Source organism: Orbicella franksi, chromosome 5 (assembly GCF_964199315.1).
Source record: "Orbicella franksi chromosome 5, jaOrbFran1.1, whole genome shotgun sequence".
NCBI classification, from domain to species: domain Eukaryota; kingdom Metazoa; phylum Cnidaria; class Anthozoa; order Scleractinia; family Merulinidae; genus Orbicella; species Orbicella franksi.
In genome coordinates, this window is record NC_138149.1 from 28,001,815 (window position 1) to 28,020,082 (window position 18,268).

Genomic DNA, 18,268 nt, shown 5'->3' on the forward strand with positions numbered 1-18,268 from the left:
ATGTGAGACCTTACGTGAGTTGCCACATCACCCGAATTTTCACCTGATCCCTCAAACTACCCGACTTTTCAAACCAATGTTCGTTTCCTTTGGAGGTTCAAGACACCTTTACGGATAACACCGTTACTTCATTTGCTTACTTATATTTCAGTTCCTCGTGGATTGTGCATACTATTATGTAACTTCATCTTTCACGCAGACATCTCAATTGTTGGAACATCGTTAAACGCTCAGAGGTTGTCTTATACTGTACTTCTAAGGTAGTCTTACTGATTTCTAGTGTCTTCCATGCCGTCAAACTGGTCTTGTATGTACGTGGGCGCAGATGTGTTTCAAATGCGTCAGCACAAATTAGGTAAAAGTCACGAATGGTATAAATGTGGTATACTACCCGGAACATTTCACAATGATTAACCTTGTTCCTAAATGCCATGAAATCAAAAGAGCAGTGGACAAAATGGATTTATCAAACATTTTCCAGGTATGCTATTACTTCACTGACCTTTTAATTGTAATAAATATTACACTATGATTTCTTCAAATGATATTTTATTTTTGTAATAGTTTCAACTTTCATAATTAGTTTTAATTTTACCCTCAGATTGTAATCGCGTACTTTTTGGCTTACATGGAAGTAGGATTAAACTGGCGTTTGTCGACTCCTATGCTACGGAGCATCCGCTCGCATTTTAGACACCACGAGCACTGCAGTGGAGGCAATCTTATTCGGATTGACACTGATCAGTGTGAAGTTTCTCCTACAGGGAGGCGGCAGTGTAAAGTTAAATGCAATGGCTCGTCTACCAGAGACCCTAGAGCGAGTAAGTGAATGCCGGAACGTGTAAATAAAATTTTTCGGTTGCGGAATTTACAGTTTATGAATAAATGATTTATGACTTTAAAAAAAAAAAAATTCGAAAAAAAGACAGAACAATATGGTAAGAATGGGAACACTATAATTATCAAAAAGACCAAAGGAACTCAAAACAGAAAGAAAGTGGTATCCAATACATCTATGCACAAAGGCATGCTTCAACTCTTCGGTCCTTTTCTTAAGATAATTAAGACGAAATCCGATTTAAAATCGAGCAATTTCGCGTTTTAGTGGACAAAAATCTGGTACCAGATTAATTTTAAGTATTTTACAGTCATTTTTACATTTTCTTAAAGCTAAAGATATAAATAATTGCCTGAAATAACACCGAAAACAATTTCCCATGGGAACGAGAGAAAATAAGTTTCAAAGTTCAGAGAACTTGTGCAAACGCAGGTAAAATTTCATCATCAGTTTCATTACACCAGTACTTTCAAGTGTTTGATACAAAGTTCAACATTTGTTTTCGACGTTTGGCGTTGCTAGAAATGATTTTTTTTTTTTTTTTTTTTTTTTGAGAAGATATTAAAACAGTCGTACAGAAGTTTGCAATACGATGTAAATAATGTTGGTACTAGGTTTTTGTCCTGTTGTTACTCGAACTTCTGGTGGATTCCGTCTTAATCCTTTTGAATTTTCCAATAACATGCAGAACTATTGATTTAAACTTTCTGATTTTGTCTTATCGAGTGTCGGTTACCGCGAATAAAATTCACAGTCACTTGAATGACAACGATAAAATATGACATGTTTTGACTACGGAAAGGCTGAGGGTTTCGCCGGCCGAGTACATATGGGTTTTTGACCAAATATGAGGTCAAGATGGCTGGATATTGACCAAGTTCTTTTTCTGCGTGTTTATGGACCAAGACGAGGGCACGAGTCTAACTGTTATTTTACATTATTGTGTGGTCGCGTCCCGCAAGGATTGGGATCTGCCAAATTCGCCAATATGATTGGCTAAATTAATAATGACCACGGTCTAAATTTTCTTATCAAGAACGGCATCTAGATCGCTCCACCTTCAGTTACTTTTTCAGTGAGAAAGTTGCAAACAAAAATTACAAAATCCTGTCTAACTGCTAAAAAAAAAATACTAAATAGAAGAGCCCCAAAAGAAGAAGAGAGAATGGTGCATAAAAAGAGTAAAATTTTTTAATGTAAGTTCAACTCAAGCAATCAAAACACCAATGGAAAACCGAGAAGTGTTTCATTTCCAGACAACGGTGCTCAATACAAGACTAAAAGCGACTTAAATACCTGCAAGAAATTTTGTTGATCAAAAAAAAAAAAAAAAAAAAAAGCTAGAGAAATTGAAAGCATACCCGTCAGTGAGTTCGACCCTCTCCTGACCAAAGTTCATGCCAATTCGCAAATGACTTTCAGCGAATTGTAGTTTTCTCGTTTGGCCATACAATAAGCATCTTATTAACTGATCGATCTGTATGGGAGAAAATTGATCTCAGTCGTGAGTACAGACCTCGGTCAAGTTTCTCCCCTACAGACCTGCTGCTTGGTTACTAAGAACTAAGTATGGGCGAGTAACTTTTGGCCATAAACAGAATATACCTAATGACCGTATCTTGTTTTCAGGATTTTCGTTTGTTAAAATCAGAGGAAGAAAGTGCATACAATTTACTGACGACCGAGACGGTACTAAATATGCTCTGAAGGTCGTCAGTGACATGAACATCGCTTTTAAGGTGAGTTGGATAATTAGAAACGGCAACTCAACAACAATGTTGACACGAACTTAATCGCACTCGACCGACCGTCGCTTTTTGTAGATTTACTCAATTGTAATGTGCAAATAATTTAAAACTCTTGTGAAATTTTTGTTCACTTTTCGCAATAGTCGGTGCTAACTGTCTAGTCAATTTATGATATTGTCTTATAGGGAGTGACTCAATATCGTTATTTGTTTCATTTGCACTCACAGGTGCAGCGATGCGACAATACAGCGGAGGACAGTTTCCTGTTTAAAGAAGAAAGAGTTGGAAAACTTTATCAATATAAACACAGATATATTAACAGGACTTTGAAACTGGGCGTACCTAAAAACTGCGATGAAAACCTATCCCTTATATGTGCAACTAAGCTAGATAGGCGTTGCTTATTTAGAAAACTGAGAAGAAGGACTTCCAAGAATGGTTAACAAATTGTAAGGTTTGGTCGAACGATATAAGGCATAAGGTTTCTTCTGTGTTATAAGGCCTCAGTTGATGGAATCAAAACTAGTGAGGGGGTGGTGAATGGTATAAGCGAGATTTGGCAAGAGGCGAGACAGTTGCATGGAACAGCCATGGGGTCGCCTGTTTCTGTTGTTGTCGCAGAAATTGTGATGAAATACGTAGAGGAACGCGCCCTCGCAGCTTGCCGACAAATGATACCGCTTTGGTTACGCTACGTTGACGACACTTTTACCGCCGTTCACAAGACGAAATTGACGCTTTCCACGACCACCTAAGCGAACAGAACGCCGACACCCAGTTTACTAAAGAAATCGAAGAAAATGGAAAACTTTCTTTTCTAGACTGTTTGTTAAGCCGCGACAACAACGAACTGCGAACGACAATGTCCAGAAAACCGACGCATACCGACAGATTACTTGACGAATCATCCTGCAACCAGACTTCACACAAAGCCACGACTATAAAGACTTTGACGAGACGAGCGCAACTAGATACCTTGAACGCGTTTTTCACAAATACAACCACAACGCTGACTTTATTAGACGAAGCATTTACCGACCCACTGAGGCTGACGCAACGAACAGGAACCCAACGCCTGTTACTACCGTGACTATACCTTACATTAAGGGCACTTCTGAGACCATCTCACGGATCCTACAGCCCTATAACATCCGTGTAGCCCACAAACCTACAACTACGTTACGACACTTACTGACCAACGTTAAAGACAGGGACGTACCTAACAGACAGGGAACAGTTTACAAGATCAAATGCCCTGACTGCCAGCCTTCCTACATTGGTGAGACTGGCAGAAACCTTAACACGAGCGAGACTGACTGAGCACAAACGAGCTACTAGAAATGGTGATGCCAACAATCACATTGCTGTACATCACCAACTGACAAACCACAACATTGACTGGGACTATGCTCAGTGCTTAACCTACAGTACAAACTATTTTCAACGACTGACTCTGGAAATCTGGTACACTAACCTAGAACAAACGCCTCTTAACAGATGTCAACAACTACCGGCGCCTTAGAAACGACTTATCCACGACTGAAACGAAACCGACAAACGGACTTCTAACAGACCGACTTTATTTGACGAACAATATAAGGACCAAAAACCGACCTATTTGACTAAAAATAGACGGATCGAAACCCACCAATTACTGATAACAAACTCTACACGAGTCTTTCAGCCAATACCATCATAGCTAGACTGATCAATCACTTTCCACGGACCAGACAAAAAAACATCATCGACTGACAAAACTATTCACTTGACTCTGAAGATGACTTCCGTTCAGGTTGTCGAAACGTCAGTCACCAACAACAGTTCTTTCAGGTTGTTCTTTTCAGAACTACCCTTACCCGGATGATCACACTATACAAACTACTGATACTCCTGGGTTCAAACCTTTTACTATGTTTCCTAGTCGTCTTGGTAAGGCAATAGCAATACCTATATAACTTCTATTGCAACTCTCAAGTCTGGTTCTAAATGTTTAGGAATGCAGATCTCATTTGTTTGTGTCCTGTGATACCCAACATAATTGTTGCACGTTTGAGATTATGGGCAGAAAGTTGGTTCTATTTCGAAATTCGAGAGCGTCAGGATGACGTCTGCTCAACTTGTTTTTGTTTATAGTTAAAGTGATTTGATAACAATGTGTACGTACATACATACCACATAACCAAATAGTAGGCTAAAATCCTCATCGGCTATTAAAGTGCTTACTATTTAGACATAGACTAGAGCAGTATAACAATAGAAGTAAAGAGCTGGATTGGTTGGTCGAAGACATTTACTTGAAAAAACGGTTACAGGGAAAGATATTGTAGTTGCCTGATGATTGCTTCGGAAGAAGCATGAAACTCCGAGTAGCAAGTAAATGTCTTGGACCAACTAATCCAGCTCTTTACTTCTATTGTTACATACCACATACATGTATATACGTGTGCCGCTCGTTATTATCAAACCATAGAAACACATTAAGACGAAATCCGATAGAAAATCGAGCAATTTTAGGTTTTAGTGGACAAAATTCTGGTACCAGAATAATTTTAAGTATTTTAAAGTCATTTTTACATTTTCTTAAAGCTAAATACATAAATAATTGCCTGAAATAACACCGAAAATACATTTCAAAGTTCAGAGAACTCGTGCAAACACAGGCAAAATTTCATTATCACTTTCATTTCACCAGTACTTTCAAGTGTTTCATATGAAGTTTAACATTCGTTTTCGACGTTTGGTGTTGCTAGAAATGATTTCTTTTTTGAGAAGATATTTAAAACAGTCGTACAGAAGTTTGCAATACGATGTAAATAATGTTGGCACTAGGTTTTTGTCTACTTGTTACTCGAACTTCTGGTGGATTCCGTCTTAAAATATTAAATACCAAAACTATCAAATGCAAACTATGCAATGCGTTAAATAGTATGACTTAAGCCTGCACCTTCCAGTTCGTCTTTTCACAATACTTCTACAGAGTATAGGCCGCTGATGAAATCCATACAGGTCTGACAGTCTTCAGATTGTTTTTAGCTGCTCTCTTTCCGCGCGCCGATTTCTCCATCATTCGTTCTTGGCGGTGTCTTCTTAGTCTCCTTTTCCATAAGTAATCTGTGTAACCCTTAAAATTCTTCGAGGAATAGCCCATTTCTGAGTTGCTTTTTGATTCTGTGTCAAAACGAGTTTTCGAGCGATGCCATTCATAAAAAAACGAGTTCATCCACAACGTTCATTTTCATGCAAATTAAACCTATTTTAATAAGAAAGCTTTTGCACGACACAATGTAACTCGGAAATGCCTATTCGCCATTGAGTGTCTGTTCAAGTTTTATAAGGGACTTAAAAGAGCCTTTTATGACTGTTTTCTAAATGACCTGTTTCCTTTATACCCTTTCCTATATTTAACTATGAGATCCCTACGCTTTCAAATAAAAAAGAAATCCATCTCGGGAGGGGCCTTTCCATATTGTCCGGAATTTAACGAGCTAGAAAAATCCCTCCTGCCGAGATTCTTTCACAGTCTAATATGACATTTTGACGTAAGGAGGAGTCAGACGCGTAGTCCAAGCTAGTTTCTAGAATCTCTGCGTTGCGATAACCTGTGTAGATAACAGGAATATCAATAGAACTTTAATTAGCAGTTGCTCATGTTTGCTATTTCTTTGATCTGTTGAAAGCTCTAAAATGGACAAACATTCCAGTATTTGGTAGATCACGTTTTCGCATCTTTTGAGTATATGAAATATGTCCGAATGGACTCACGGAAGGGTGAAATTTTACATATCTGGAAAAGACTTCGAAGAATTCGATTTTTATCAATGGCTAAGTAAATATGGCTTCCTGAGTTTTGTTTCAGCGTTTTACCAAACCTAAACAACCCACATATGTTCACCCAGGCAAGAAATTCTTCGCGTAAGCAAAAAAAAAACAAAAGCTAAACTTGAAGATCGAACTTTTCTTATAACAGACAATGAGTGATGAGGTGGCAAAATATCGGACCATAGCCTAAGCAAAGTCACGTTCCACGAAGATCTTTTCTTTTTTTCCTTAATCTTAACCTTCTCTGAAACAACAGTGCACACTGTTGTAATGTTACCTTGGTAGCAACAGCATTCGGGACATTCCCTGAGGACGGTTTTTCAGAGGAGTTCACGAGATTGCCGAAACTACTGTAAACTGCTCTTTCTAAGTCTTAGGCTTATATAACTCCGTAAGGGTTTTTAGATGGGCTTATAAACGGAGGGGCTTGTATCCGAGGGGGCCTATAACCGGAATAAAAAACAAGCGTTTCGAAACGAGCTATAGCTGCACATGTCAGTTGATCGAAATCGATTTTACATTTACTGGATTGAGCTTTAAAACATTATAATAAAACGAACTCAAAACAAGGAAAGCTAGAGGGGGGGTCTTATATCCGGAGGGGCTTATAACCGAAGTTATTTTTTGGCTTACAACCGGGGGTGCTTATAAGCTGGGGGGGGGGGCTTATAAGGGGCAGTTTACTGTATTTTTTCAAGGTTTATGTTTCTAGCATAAGGAAAATGGCGGTCTTGAATCTAAGTGGCCATTGGCCCCAATCGATACTTCGTTGCTATATGAACATTTTATTACCGACAAAGGGAATCATCTGCTTGAATAAATATTTCAATATGATGATCTCTAGCAACAATCATGAATTTCGGGTTTGAAATCAATGTCTCGAGGTTCTGAAAATTACTACGGTCTCGTAAATCGGATACCGTCGGAACCGTTTAGCCGACTCATGCTTCATTCACTTTTTGAAAATTTTATCGTCCTTTTCTCTTTTAATTTCTTTTCCTTAATTTTGTAACCGAAGTAACAGTCATAATAGGAATCTTGCTTGAAAACCATTTACCAGGTAGAAAACATAAGTTATGACAATTGGTGACACACAATCAGTAAAATACAATCAATAAAGGTTGGCTCAAAACAATTTCCAACACTTAGATTTCGATGGGTCGTTTATAACCACTCTTTATCACTTGATGCTACAATCGTGGTATCAAAAAACTGCCCAATCATTGGTGAACATGTTGTTATCATTTCCGTGACACAATCGTTACCATAGCAACAGTATGATCTCCTAAAAACACCCTTAATTACAGCTTTAGGGGCTTATAATTCAAAAACGGCACAGTGACCACCTTAGATTTTCAAAGCTTCAAGGTGGTTCTGAACTCTATGAACAGATTTTTTTAAACTCTTCGAAACGTTACGTCTTATCACGCTTATTAAGAGTGCGTTTCTTTAAGAAAATCCAAGATTGGATTCTTAAATCCGAAAGAATCCGAAAACGGATTTTGCGTTTCTTTACTAAACAGATCAATCCAAGATCTCTGCGATCATGGTGCGTCAAAGGTACCCAAGAATCCACTCCAAGTGTGGATTCTTCGGTTCCTTTGACGGACCATGATCCGAGAAATCTTGGATTGATCTGTTTAGGAAAGAAACGCAAAATTCGTTTTCGGATTCTTTCGGATTTAAGAATCCAATCTTGGATTTTCTTAAAGAAACGCACCTTAAAATTTGATGATATAAAAAAAATTTCACGCTGCCGTTATTGAATTATAAGCCCCTAAAGCTGTAATTAAGGATGTTTTTAGCAGGTCATACTGTTGCTATGGTAACCTAGTGACCAAGTGATAAAGAGTGGTTATGATAACCAATCAAAATCTAACTGCAAGAAACTGTTTTGAGCCACCTTAACAAATAAAGAAAGAAAGAAAGAAAGAACTATAACATAACAGAAAAATTTAATTAAAATATGTGCAAATATAATACCACTTATTATAATTTTACTGCTAATATCCAGCAAGCTTCTTTCTTGAGAATGGGAACTTTTGCATTTTGAAGAAAGTCCTCATTCCAATGTGATTAAGTGATATTGAACAATTAGATTATGAGTTCGAGATTGCTATCACGCATAAAAATCGAGAGAGAATAATCCAATTGTTTTACTTACTATAAATCTTCTAGTCGTCCAAAACTTTATCTAAATCCTCTTCATAGACACTTAGAAAACATAAAAAGTGGTCGCTAGTTCGTTAACAAGCGCATACTTAAATGCTAGGCTACTTACCATCTACAACAGAATTGATAGTGAGTAGTGTAGCCAATCAGCGAACGGCATTTGTGATAGAAAGGTAGTAGATTTATATTAGCCGAGAGTTCTCTCTTGGTAGGCCACGTTCGGGCTCCGAGGCTTTCAAGACAAAATTGGAAAAACTTTTTAGTTCCTTTTGTTCCTTAATTCCCAAAAGAGACTTAACACCACCAAATATAGAAATTTATTCTGAAAGCCTCTGGGCTATGTTATAATATTGATGGCTCGAATGTGGACTGTTGTAGCTTTTCGGGATTCCGCTTGTGTGAAACTTTTTAAACGAGTTAAGCATTGCTCGAATAACGTAATGAACTTGCGCAATTGCAGTTTATCAGTGATGGAGATGAGTTCTCTCGAGTACGTACATTAATGCTTCGACTAATTTACGTTTCCATCAATTCATTATCTAATAGCTTCAGCGAAATGATCGAAAAATGTATGTCTCACTAACAACCCTTTTAATTCCGCAAACTGCAAACAGCAAATGGAACACGTACATGTTGTCGCGTGATTTTTGCCGTCAGGTCGGCAAAATATCGATTGTAAGGTAACAGCTACTTTGGTAATATTGTATGGATATATCTTGAAACACGTAAAGCACATCAGATAAGTATTATACGTCAAGATAAAAGCTGATAAGAAAAGAACCAACGTTAATATCGTCAATTTAGTTCTTTTTAATAAAAATAATGAAACAAAAATGCACACTTTTTAGACCTGTTACGTTGATGTCTTGCACTTGTATTGTGTTTTAACTTTTCTGCTCAATGAAAACAAGGAAAACGTCGTTTTCTAGAAATCTCGTATTGACTATCAGCTATAAATGCGAAATTCTGATAGTTTTATGCAGCGCGATAATTTTTTTTTCTCACTGTACTTGGAAAAGCGATGAAATTAAACTGAATCGTTTTCCACAAAAAGGGCTTCAGAATAGTGTTTTCTAAGGCCCCAAATTAAGGCTAGTCTAATAATACTGACAGAAATAAACAAATAAAATTCGCTTGTACAGCAAACGTGATATATGTAGAGTATTTTTGAAAGTATAATGATATCGATTTGCGTTGCGTTGAATAAACAAAGATGTTAACTATATCAAGCACCCAGGTGCAGTGTTTTAGCAACTCTAAAGGAATATTAGCCTTTACAAACTACAATGACCTAGTTTCAGAGGCTTGTGGCCTCAGGCCAAAATATCCAACTCTCTCTTCGTCATCTTCGACAAAGAAATAGAATTGACGAAAATAAACATTGTTGAAATATGGCTTACAAAAAAGATTTATTCACCGCGATAGATTTTTCTTTCTGCTAACCTACATATCAATGGAATCAATAGATTTACTCTAAAATAATTCGTGCGCCCTCGTCAGCTATCACGCGATAGAAATCTGGAGCTGATAATCTAATTGTTAGATAGATTGGCCGAGATTGAAGCTTTCCGAAATTCCGTTTGTCTGAAGCAATTCAAATGTATTAAGCAGTACTAGAATATCATGGCGATCTTACGTAATTACAGTTTATCAGTGATGGAGATGGAATTTCTCAGGTACATTAGTACTTCGACTATGTTTACATTTTTATCAATTCCTTATCTAATAACTTCAGCGAAATGATCGAAAAATCACTCGCTTACAGCACTTACCCTGTCATAAACTGCAAACAACAAATGGTACAATTGTTGCGAGATTTTTGCCTTCAAATCAGCACAAATATCGAGGTTACAGCTATTTTGGCAATATTGCATGGATTTATCCTGAAACGCGTATAGCACAGCAGAGAAGTATTATACGTCAAGATAAAAAAGGGAAAAGGAAGGGAAGCGCCTCTTAATCTTCGTACTTTTTGGAGCTATTACGTTTTGTTTTACACTTGTATTGTGTTTTAACTTTTCTGCTAGATGGAGACGAGGAAAAAGTTGTTTTCCAGAAGTCCCTTTAGTTTTATGCTGCGAGAGGAAATTTTTTTTTTCTCATCCTAATTGGGATAAAACGAAGAAATTAAGCTAAATCGGAATAATGAATTAAGTCAAATAACACTGACAGAAACAAACAAACAAAACGTTTTTGTGCAGCGAACGCGATAGATTATTAACAAAATATCGATTTGCGCAGGTAAAATGCATCAGAGAGGTATGATACAAAGAAAGGTTCAAGATTAATACTGTATTGTCAATTTAAGTACCTGTATTGAAACTCGGCTCAGTCATGCGTCTAAATCTGAAAAAAATTACTAACTACGTACTTTTTTAACCTATTAGACCTATTACGTTTTGTTATACCTTTGTATTGTGTTTGTACCTCTCTGCTCGGCGTCGTTTTCTAGAAATCCTGTTTTGATCGACAGCTAAAATTGTGAAATTCCGATCATCTTGTTCTGCTGGGCAAACGTTTTTGGCTGGTTTTGGGTGTTTGTTGTTGTTGTTGTTGTTGTTGTTTGTATTTTTGTCACTGTACTCGGAAAAAAATGGCCCAAAAAGAAACTGAATTAAATCCAAACAACCAATAGTTTGGCTGAACCGTTTCCTCAGGATGTTATTTCTATGAGCCCGAATTTAGTCCAATAACACTGACCGAAACAAACAAATAAAATACGCATGTGCAGCAAACGTAATATATGTAGAGCGTTTTAAATATTGATATTGATATTGATATGCGCTCAGTTGAATAAAACAAAGACATTCGCCATATCAAGCACGTGCAGTGTTTCAGCAATTCTATAGTAACATTTTCTTTAAAAATTACAATGAACTAGTTTCAGCGGCTTCTTCAAAATCATTTTCCACTTATATTTTGGCTAGGGAGTTTCTTCAATCAGCCAGAGTTAACCAAATATCATGGGTTTTTTTTTTTTTTTTTTTTTTTTTTTTTTTTTTTTTTTTACTATTTTGCCACCAATTTATATTCCATAGTCATTTATCCCGCGTATTATTCAGCACATTTTTGACCTTTCAGTAGACCCGTTTCCTGTTCTCGGTATTGGACTGGAACTAGCTTGTGACTGAGACTAATGCGGGGAGTCTTTTCATGTACAGATTACATTAACCCCTTTGTTGATGATATTCCCCCGCAGGAGGCCTCTACTGCTGGCTAGCTAGTTCCAGCGCAAAACCGAAAATGGCAATATGCCTATTATTGAAGAAAACAAAAACTTGTTCAAAATCATTTTCCACTTCTGTTTTGTTTGAGAATTTGATTCAATTAACCAGGGATTACCAGATATCTTAGATTTTCTAATATTTCTCCAGTAATTTACATTTCATTCTCAAATATTCCGCTTTCATTATTCACCAAATGTTTGACCTTTCAATTGCTGAAGGAAAAAAACACTTAACACTAAACAATTCCGGCTATCTTTGTGACAGTAGAACAGTATTAAAAACAATAAAAGGCCAGGTTTTTCGACGTCAATTAGCTTTGAGTGTGGCTCTTAATGTTGTGGTCTTGAACGTCAAAGGGACAAAATTCCTTATTCCGAAAGTATGCAAGGGAATGTTAAATGATATAAATAAAGGTTATATGAATAGGCCTGGAACTTTCATTAAACCTGATCTAGTCAAGTTTGCAGGAAAAAGAGTGAGAGAAATGGATGTAACACGTATTTTTCTAGTAAGTTGGCAACTTAAGTAAATGTGTCAATGCTGGTGATAAATTCTCTAGTGTGAAATTTAAAGTTTGAGATATTCTACGTTTGTTTTTTAGTTTCTTATGTTTTTTCTCTCTGTAATTGTTTTATTCATTTTTAATCATACCGAAGAAGAACATTTGTCAGAAATTCACTCTGAATAGCTCATATGGAATGTACGTTCTTCTGTCCAAAAAGCATAGTTTCAGAGTAGGAGTTTTCTTTAGAATTTTTTTCCATGTACGCTCAATTTCGTAATTATGAATCGATGGTATTCGAAGAAAAAACATAGAGGATAGTTCAACCTCAAACAAATTTCTCACTGCAAGAAACACTGGTGTGTCACGTCATATGATCACGTCATATGGGCCTCTAATGCCTTGTCTAAACAGAAAATGATTGGCAACCAAACACGTTCAAACATTGTTTGGTGACCAAACATTTTCCCGTTTGGACCCCTTGTTTGATCGTATCCTATGGTGTTTAATCTTGTTTGATAAAATTTGAACGATGACAAACAGTTAATCAAACGTTGTAAGTTTGGACGGCGATCAAACATGTTTGATACGGTTTGGCACTCAATACAACATCAACATGTTTGGTCACCAAACTATTGTTTGATCATGTTTGCTCGCCAAACATTTCCCGTTTGGACAGGACTTAACAACTCCATTTCATCTTCTTGTGCATTTCTCCTTTCCTAGACTCTAGTTGGGTGTACGTTGGCCCGCGTAGAATTAGGATCCAGCCTGCGAACGTCATTTTCAAGACTGAAGAGTCTCCGTTCACATTTTAGAAAACAAAGCTCTTGCAGTGGAGGCAATCTTATCAAGATAGATACCGACGACTGCAGGATTTCTTCAGCTGGGAAATGGCAATGTAAACCAAAATGCAATGGGTCTTCTACCAATAACGCACAGACGAGTAAGTAACAAATAAAATGGGTTAACCTCGGGGAAAATCCTATGAATTTATTCTTCGTTTTGGAGCTATTAGTTTCCTGGATTGTGTTGTTTATTGTTTGTTTTCGGTGGTTTAGGCTTTTCCACGATTTTAAGTTTGATGCTTTTCAACCATATGGTTGCCATGATCTGTGGAATTATCGAAATGCTACGTTCCTCTGATTATTCTAAAAAAGTTAGTTCCGAACAAATAATGAAAGAGTCCCCTCTAGCTTTCTCCACCCTGGCTCCTGTCTTCAACGGATAAAAAATCTATAAATACAGAATATAATTCGTGTAAATGGAAAACTAAAACTGTATGTTCAAAGAATGTTCAAAGAATACTGAAAGTGCTAATGTTGGTATTTATTTATAACAAATGCTATATCCTTCCGGAAGCGGGCACGCTCCAGGAGGTGTTTGCCCCATCACCGTCCAAAATTCCGCGCAAGCTAAGGACACTATTGCCAAGTCGAAGCTGGCAATACCCGGTCAAAGTGACGAATCTAAAGAGGACGTACGAACTTCTACGACTGCGATCCTTCAGAAGGCTTGCCCACCAAACTACAGAAACATCACAAAAGAGAAAAAACCGCATGGAGACGGAAGACGGCTTAGGAGTCATCATGGAGGCCGACAAAGGAAATTGCTTTGTAGTCATAGATTAGACTCTCTATGACACAAAAAGATGTCTCCTCGAGGCCGAATGAAATGCGTGATGAAATAATTACAGCAAGGTCTCCGCGAATGGCCTCGATGCCTGAATTTAAGAAACAAACAATTGATCGATGAATGAATTTACTTAAAACTCACATCTAATGATGGTATACATCTAATGATGGTTTAAGCGATTCTATCAAACATCACATATAGGGCCATCCGTTCAGACCCATCGAGACATGTATTCGCTCTGCAATTTATAAATGAGACAGCTAAATTCCTCAGCAACATCCTAGAAATCTATCCAAAATCGCGATAGCTTTTCAAATCCAAATTCACAGAAGATTTCCAACGCAAAATCCAAGAAGACGGAACTGTGTGTCCTTTGAGATTGCTCAAATTTTCAAATGTTCAAATGTTGTTGTTTTTGTGGTCAATGCGCTTAAATACACCAAGCTAGTAAACAGGCATGCCACTTAAACTTAAATTGTTTCTTTGTTTACTGTTGTCCCTGTCGACAAAACCTATTATTAACTCAGGAAGAAATTGGATGATGACGCTTGTCTCCATTCCAAAACCAAACTAAACTTTGTCGACATTATTTCTTTGTTTTTATGATGTCTTACAAATATTCTATTTAAAATGATGTCGAATTCTTAGAGTTTATGGCCTTCAAATCACTAATAAACCAACCAGAAAACATCCTTTCTGCCCCGTGTTCAGGGGTTACATTGTTTAAAACCCGAAGAGAAAAAGCATACAACTACATAAGAATGTGCATGTGCTAAGGCTTCTAAAATTGAAACCGAAGCATGGACTCTAGATCATACAACTGGCAATTTGGCAACAATTATTGAAAAATGAAATAATTGCATTAGAAAACCTTCAAGTCATGGAAGAGGGCAATAACGATCGAATCTACAGCTGACAACAATTCCTGCCCACCTCCGAAACAACATGGTATTCTCTCAGTTTCGGTCAACACTTAAGGCTACCGTCCACACTAATCGGTCACGAAAACGGACCTTTTCGAATACGCTCTTCAAACCGGAGGAATTTGAAAACGCCGGCTTTTCGTTTTCGTATGGAGGGAAAACAGCACGGTTTGAAAACGGAGCTTTTTGATAGTTGAAGAGATCGAGCAGTCGGCCTATATCAAAAGTTCATAGTCAATGTTAATCCTTAATTTTTACGGCAGAACGCTTTTTTGAAATTTGCATTTTGAATATTGGCCATGGATCCTCAAAATTAGTTGAATAAAATTAGTCATGGAGAAACTACATGAACTGCTGAAACCCACGGAAACTTCTTTTCGTAACTAATTGAAATACTCGACCTACATACATGCACATCAGCTAAGTCTACGCCGGACCTAACTCGACTAACTGCAAGATCTAAATGACCGACATATTTTATAGAAAAGTACAAACGACAAAATAATGACGTATGCCGACTAGCGAAACTCATAAACTATATAGTAATCAAGTAAACTACGGACGACAAATTATGACTGCATGACCTACATCAAACAAATAATGCGATGGCGGATCCAGACCTTCAGCTAAGGAGCGGGGAGAGGTTTGCTTGCCCTGCCGGCTTTTCTTCCTTCTGCGATTTTTTCTTTTTTTACCCAAAATAAGGGGGACCCGGGCCCCCGAGGGCCACTCCCCTAGCTAGATCCGTCACTGTAATGTAAACTTCACAAACTCCATGGTCTTCAGTACATAGTAGCTCAGAGTATTAAAATTACCTTTAGGGAATCATTTTATGTAGATTGTTAAGTACTAATTACCGCGTACTAGACCACAACAAGTCAGTGTGTTCAAAGCTTTAATTTTACTGATAAGTGAATTTCATTCATAAAAGGATTTATGATTGTGAAAACTGGAGGAAGGAAGTGTATTCAATTCACTGATGAACCAAGCGGCACTGTATATGCCCTGAAAGTCGTCAACGGCACGAGTATCACTTTTGAGGTGAGTTAAATCAGGCCAAATCGATGGCATGAAATGACCTTTCGTCGTGAATTTTCAGTGAATTTTTGTTAGACCCCTCCACAATATGCCGAAGGAATTTGAAAACGGAGATTTTACTCCTGAAAATGCATCAAATGTTTTCCGTCCACACAACGCCGGAGGAATTTAAAAACGGAACAATCACCGGTCATTTTCGATATTTGTTTGAGGAAAACTCGGACAATGAAATCACATGATAATCATGACGCCATCGTTTTTGAAAAGCTCCGTTTTTAAAATGTTTTCTGTTCCCACAAAAGCGGAAAGCCGGTGTTTTCAAATTCTTCCATTACAGGCCAGAGTGCTTTCGTAACGCTCCGTTTCCGCGACGGATTAGTGTGGACGGAAGCCTTAACAGGAGAAACAAAGCTCCATTTTCAAAATGCTCCAGCGTAGCGTGGACGGGCCTTAGAGTTCGCCTCAGGCTCAGTGAGTCTTAATCGGCAAATACTTCATTGTTGCTTATTTTCGCGTGAATTTAATTTCGCAAAAATGGAACGGGGATATATTGCGAGAATTAAATTTCTCGATTTGGCAAAAAAAAATCGGTAAAAGGAACTAAATCTCGCCAAAATTGTCAAAATCTGGCACAATTAACTTTCAATCAATCAATAATTCTGTGTTTCATTTTGACTATCTTGACGGCTATTTCGACTGTGTTGGACATCTAAGTTATATTCAGATAACTAAAAATCCAAATTAATTGAGTATTCTTAACAGCATTGCACACGGAACATCGGCTCGCATTCCGACAGGCCCACTTCGAAAGAGAAAGTTCTAGGAGTGATGGTGTCAGTTGCGCAGTATTTAAAGCTAAGAAAATTCTAAAATAGACTAGCGACTTTTGTTTTTAATTTTAGTTTTTAACAATCGACATTTTTCCCCCCAAAGGCAAAGGTTTGTTTCAATGTTTATTGATTCGATGTTTTGGTTAATGCTTCAGTCACAGGAACAGTTGGGATGCGACAGCGCAACTGGGGATGAGTTCCTGTTTGCAGGAGAAAAAGTTGGAAGACTATTTATATATAAGTACATGGCTACTAATACACCGATGTGTTTAGGAGTTGCTAGCGACTGCGATGAGAATTTATCTCTAATCAAAAGTACAAATTTTCGGGACAGACGTTGTAAATTTTCACTCCTCACCCGACGACGTCGTTAGTGGTAGGTTTGACTTTATATGTATAAACTTGCGCCACAACTGGTGTAAGGTCAGCCACACGATATATTAAGAGACTTTTTTGTTTGAGGGTAACACGTAACAGTAAATAATATTACTGAGGAACTTGTGGCCCTCTAATAAATGCAAAAATGCAAATAATATAAACTACATTAGAAATAGATATTATTTACAGTAGAAATAGAAATAAAAATATTTCTAGAATTTGATAACGGGACAAATCGACTTAAAACGAAGAACATGTAAACATCTATCTATTGCCATTAATTTATATCAAACGATGCCTTTGGAATCAAAAGCTGACTTGCAGGAACATTCAAGCTGCTATATAAAGCGGTGAAGTTTTTATGCCGCTTTGTGATACGTATTTCATTTCATCCAATGATTCTTAGAAACAGCGATGTTCACAATATCTCAACTTAAATATTTATATTGATATTGTTAAATTTAAGAGGAAAACGCGACTTGTTGGTAGAAGCAGGATGTAATTCATTATTTATGTCAAGACTCCTGTGAAGGAAAATCGGACCCAAGACACCAAACTATATTTAGTATTTTTTGCTAGTGAAATAAAATTTCTTTCTTCGTTCATGCATTTTGTGTTCATTTGAAGACATCAATGATCATCATCTTGAATTCGAACCCATGACCTCTGCGATACCGGTGCAGTGCTCTACCAACTGTGCTATCAAGCCAACTGGGAGCTGGTCACATAGCCCATTGCAAAAGCGTGAGAGGACTGGGAAAGAGTGGGAAAGATATTCAAATGAAAGATCAACTAAACTTGAGAGTCTTAAGCAAGAATTGAAGTATTTCGAGGAGGAAAATGGCAAAATTATAGCTCTTCATATATCACCTAAAAAGAGGGTTTGTATGGATTGGGTAGACAGGCCACAAAATTGTAAGGGTTTGTATGGAATTTTGCAGCTTTTGCAAGGCTCCCATTTGGACAATTTTCCGCTGAAAACTCTCAAACTTGACTGGGTAGCTTTTCATTCAGTAACATTTCAGTTCAAACGTTTAGATTTTCAATCTAATCAATATAAGAAACTCGTGTTAGTCCTCTCACGTTTTTGCAATGGGCTATTGTAAGATCGTAATATTCCGGCCGTAGATTATAAAGAACACAAGTGAATATATAAAA

The 18,268-nt window shown here is 37.3% G+C and overlaps 2 protein-coding genes across 2 annotated transcripts; both read left to right on the top strand.

The window, feature by feature from the left end:
* The first annotated feature begins 406 nt into the window (after positions 1–406).
* On the top strand, positions 407–4,504 carry LOC145487911 (uncharacterized). Its single transcript, XM_081466683.1, has 4 exons — positions 407–481; positions 602–821; positions 2,468–2,577; positions 2,814–4,504. The coding sequence occupies exons 1-4, from the start codon at positions 407–409 to the stop codon at positions 3,027–3,029; spliced, it is 621 nt and encodes a 206-aa protein (XP_081322809.1). The 3' UTR covers positions 3,030–4,504.
* A 7,718-nt stretch (positions 4,505–12,222) lies between these two features.
* On the top strand, positions 12,223–17,149 carry LOC145487912 (uncharacterized). The gene is made up of 4 exons (XM_081466684.1): positions 12,223–12,312; positions 13,033–13,252; positions 15,796–15,905; positions 16,888–17,149. Exons 1-4 carry the CDS (start codon positions 12,223–12,225, stop codon positions 17,104–17,106), a joined length of 639 nt encoding a protein of 212 aa, XP_081322810.1. The 3' UTR covers positions 17,107–17,149.
* Positions 17,150–18,268: the final 1,119 nt, after the last annotated feature.